Raw genomic sequence first — 1,085 nt, 5'->3', positions numbered from 1 at the left:
CATTCCTGCCTTTATTCCCCGGGGCATTTCTTTGGGACCAAGCGCCTTGACCGGGAACGCACTCCAGTATTTCTGCAAGCGCTGCTGAAGCCGAACTCGGGCACCTCACCCGTTCCCGGCCGCTGGAGATTTGCAACTACCGGTTGGTGGGTTTTTCCCCCCTATATTTGAGCCCAGCATCACCTCTCCGGGGGGAGGGAGATGTTTTAAGTTGGGTATAGGGTGTTTTTTCCCCACTCCCTGAACCGGGATACCCTCCCTATATTCCAACCGGGATACCCTCCCTATATTCCAACCGGGATACCCTCCCTATATTCCAACCGGGATACCCTCCCTATATTCCAACCGGGATACCCTCCCTATATTCCAACCGGGATACCCTCCCTATATTCCAACCGGGATACCCTCCCTATATTCCAACCGGGATACCCTCCCTATATTCCAACCGGGATACCCTCCCTATATTCCAACCGGGATACCCTCCCTATATTCCAACCGGGATACCCTCCCTATATTCCAACCGGGATACCCTCCCTATATTCCAACCGGGATACCCTCCCTATATTCCAACCGGGATACCCTCCCTATATTCCAACCGGGATACCCTCCCTATATTCCAACCGGGATACCCTCCCTATATTCCAACCGGGATACCCTCCCTATATTCCAACCGGGATACCCTCCCTATATTCCAACCGGGATACCCTCCCTATATTCCAACCGGGATACCCTCCCTATATTCCAACCGGGATACCCTCCCTATATTCCAACCGGGATACCCTCCCTATATTCCAACCGGGATACCCTCCCTATATTCCAACCGGGATACCCTCCCTATATTCCAACCGGGACCCTCCCCAGAAGCAGCTTCACCGCGCTGAACGACGAAACATCCCCCCGGCGCAGGGAGAGGGGGGGTAAAAAGGCACAAAACCCCTTGACTTCCCGGCCGGGCAGCCCCCACCAGGGCTGCCCCCAGCTCCCCCCCAAAGTGCTTACCCTGCCCGCAGGCTCCGCGCTGGATGGCGATGACGGGCGGCTGGCGGAGCAGCTCAGCGCGGCGGCTGGCGGCCCGCAGCTGGCAC

At 57.2% G+C, this 1,085-nt stretch overlaps 1 protein-coding gene across 1 annotated transcript in view; it reads right to left on the bottom strand.

The window, feature by feature from the left end:
• HTRA1 (HtrA serine peptidase 1) overlaps positions 1-1,085 on the bottom strand; it is a 35,720-nt gene that overhangs the window by 33,139 nt on the left and 1,496 nt on the right. The window contains exon 2 of the mRNA XM_010003997.1: positions 1,000-1,078. Coding sequence (XP_010002299.1) covers positions 1,000-1,078 — 79 coding nt within the window. The remainder of the gene's footprint in view (positions 1-999; positions 1,079-1,085) is intronic.

This window comes from Chaetura pelagica, unplaced genomic scaffold, assembly GCF_000747805.2.
Source record: "Chaetura pelagica isolate M959 unplaced genomic scaffold, ChaPel_1.0 scaffold248, whole genome shotgun sequence".
NCBI lineage: Eukaryota > Metazoa > Chordata > Aves > Apodiformes > Apodidae > Chaetura > Chaetura pelagica.
This window is presented reverse-complemented; position numbering and strand designations above follow the sequence as displayed.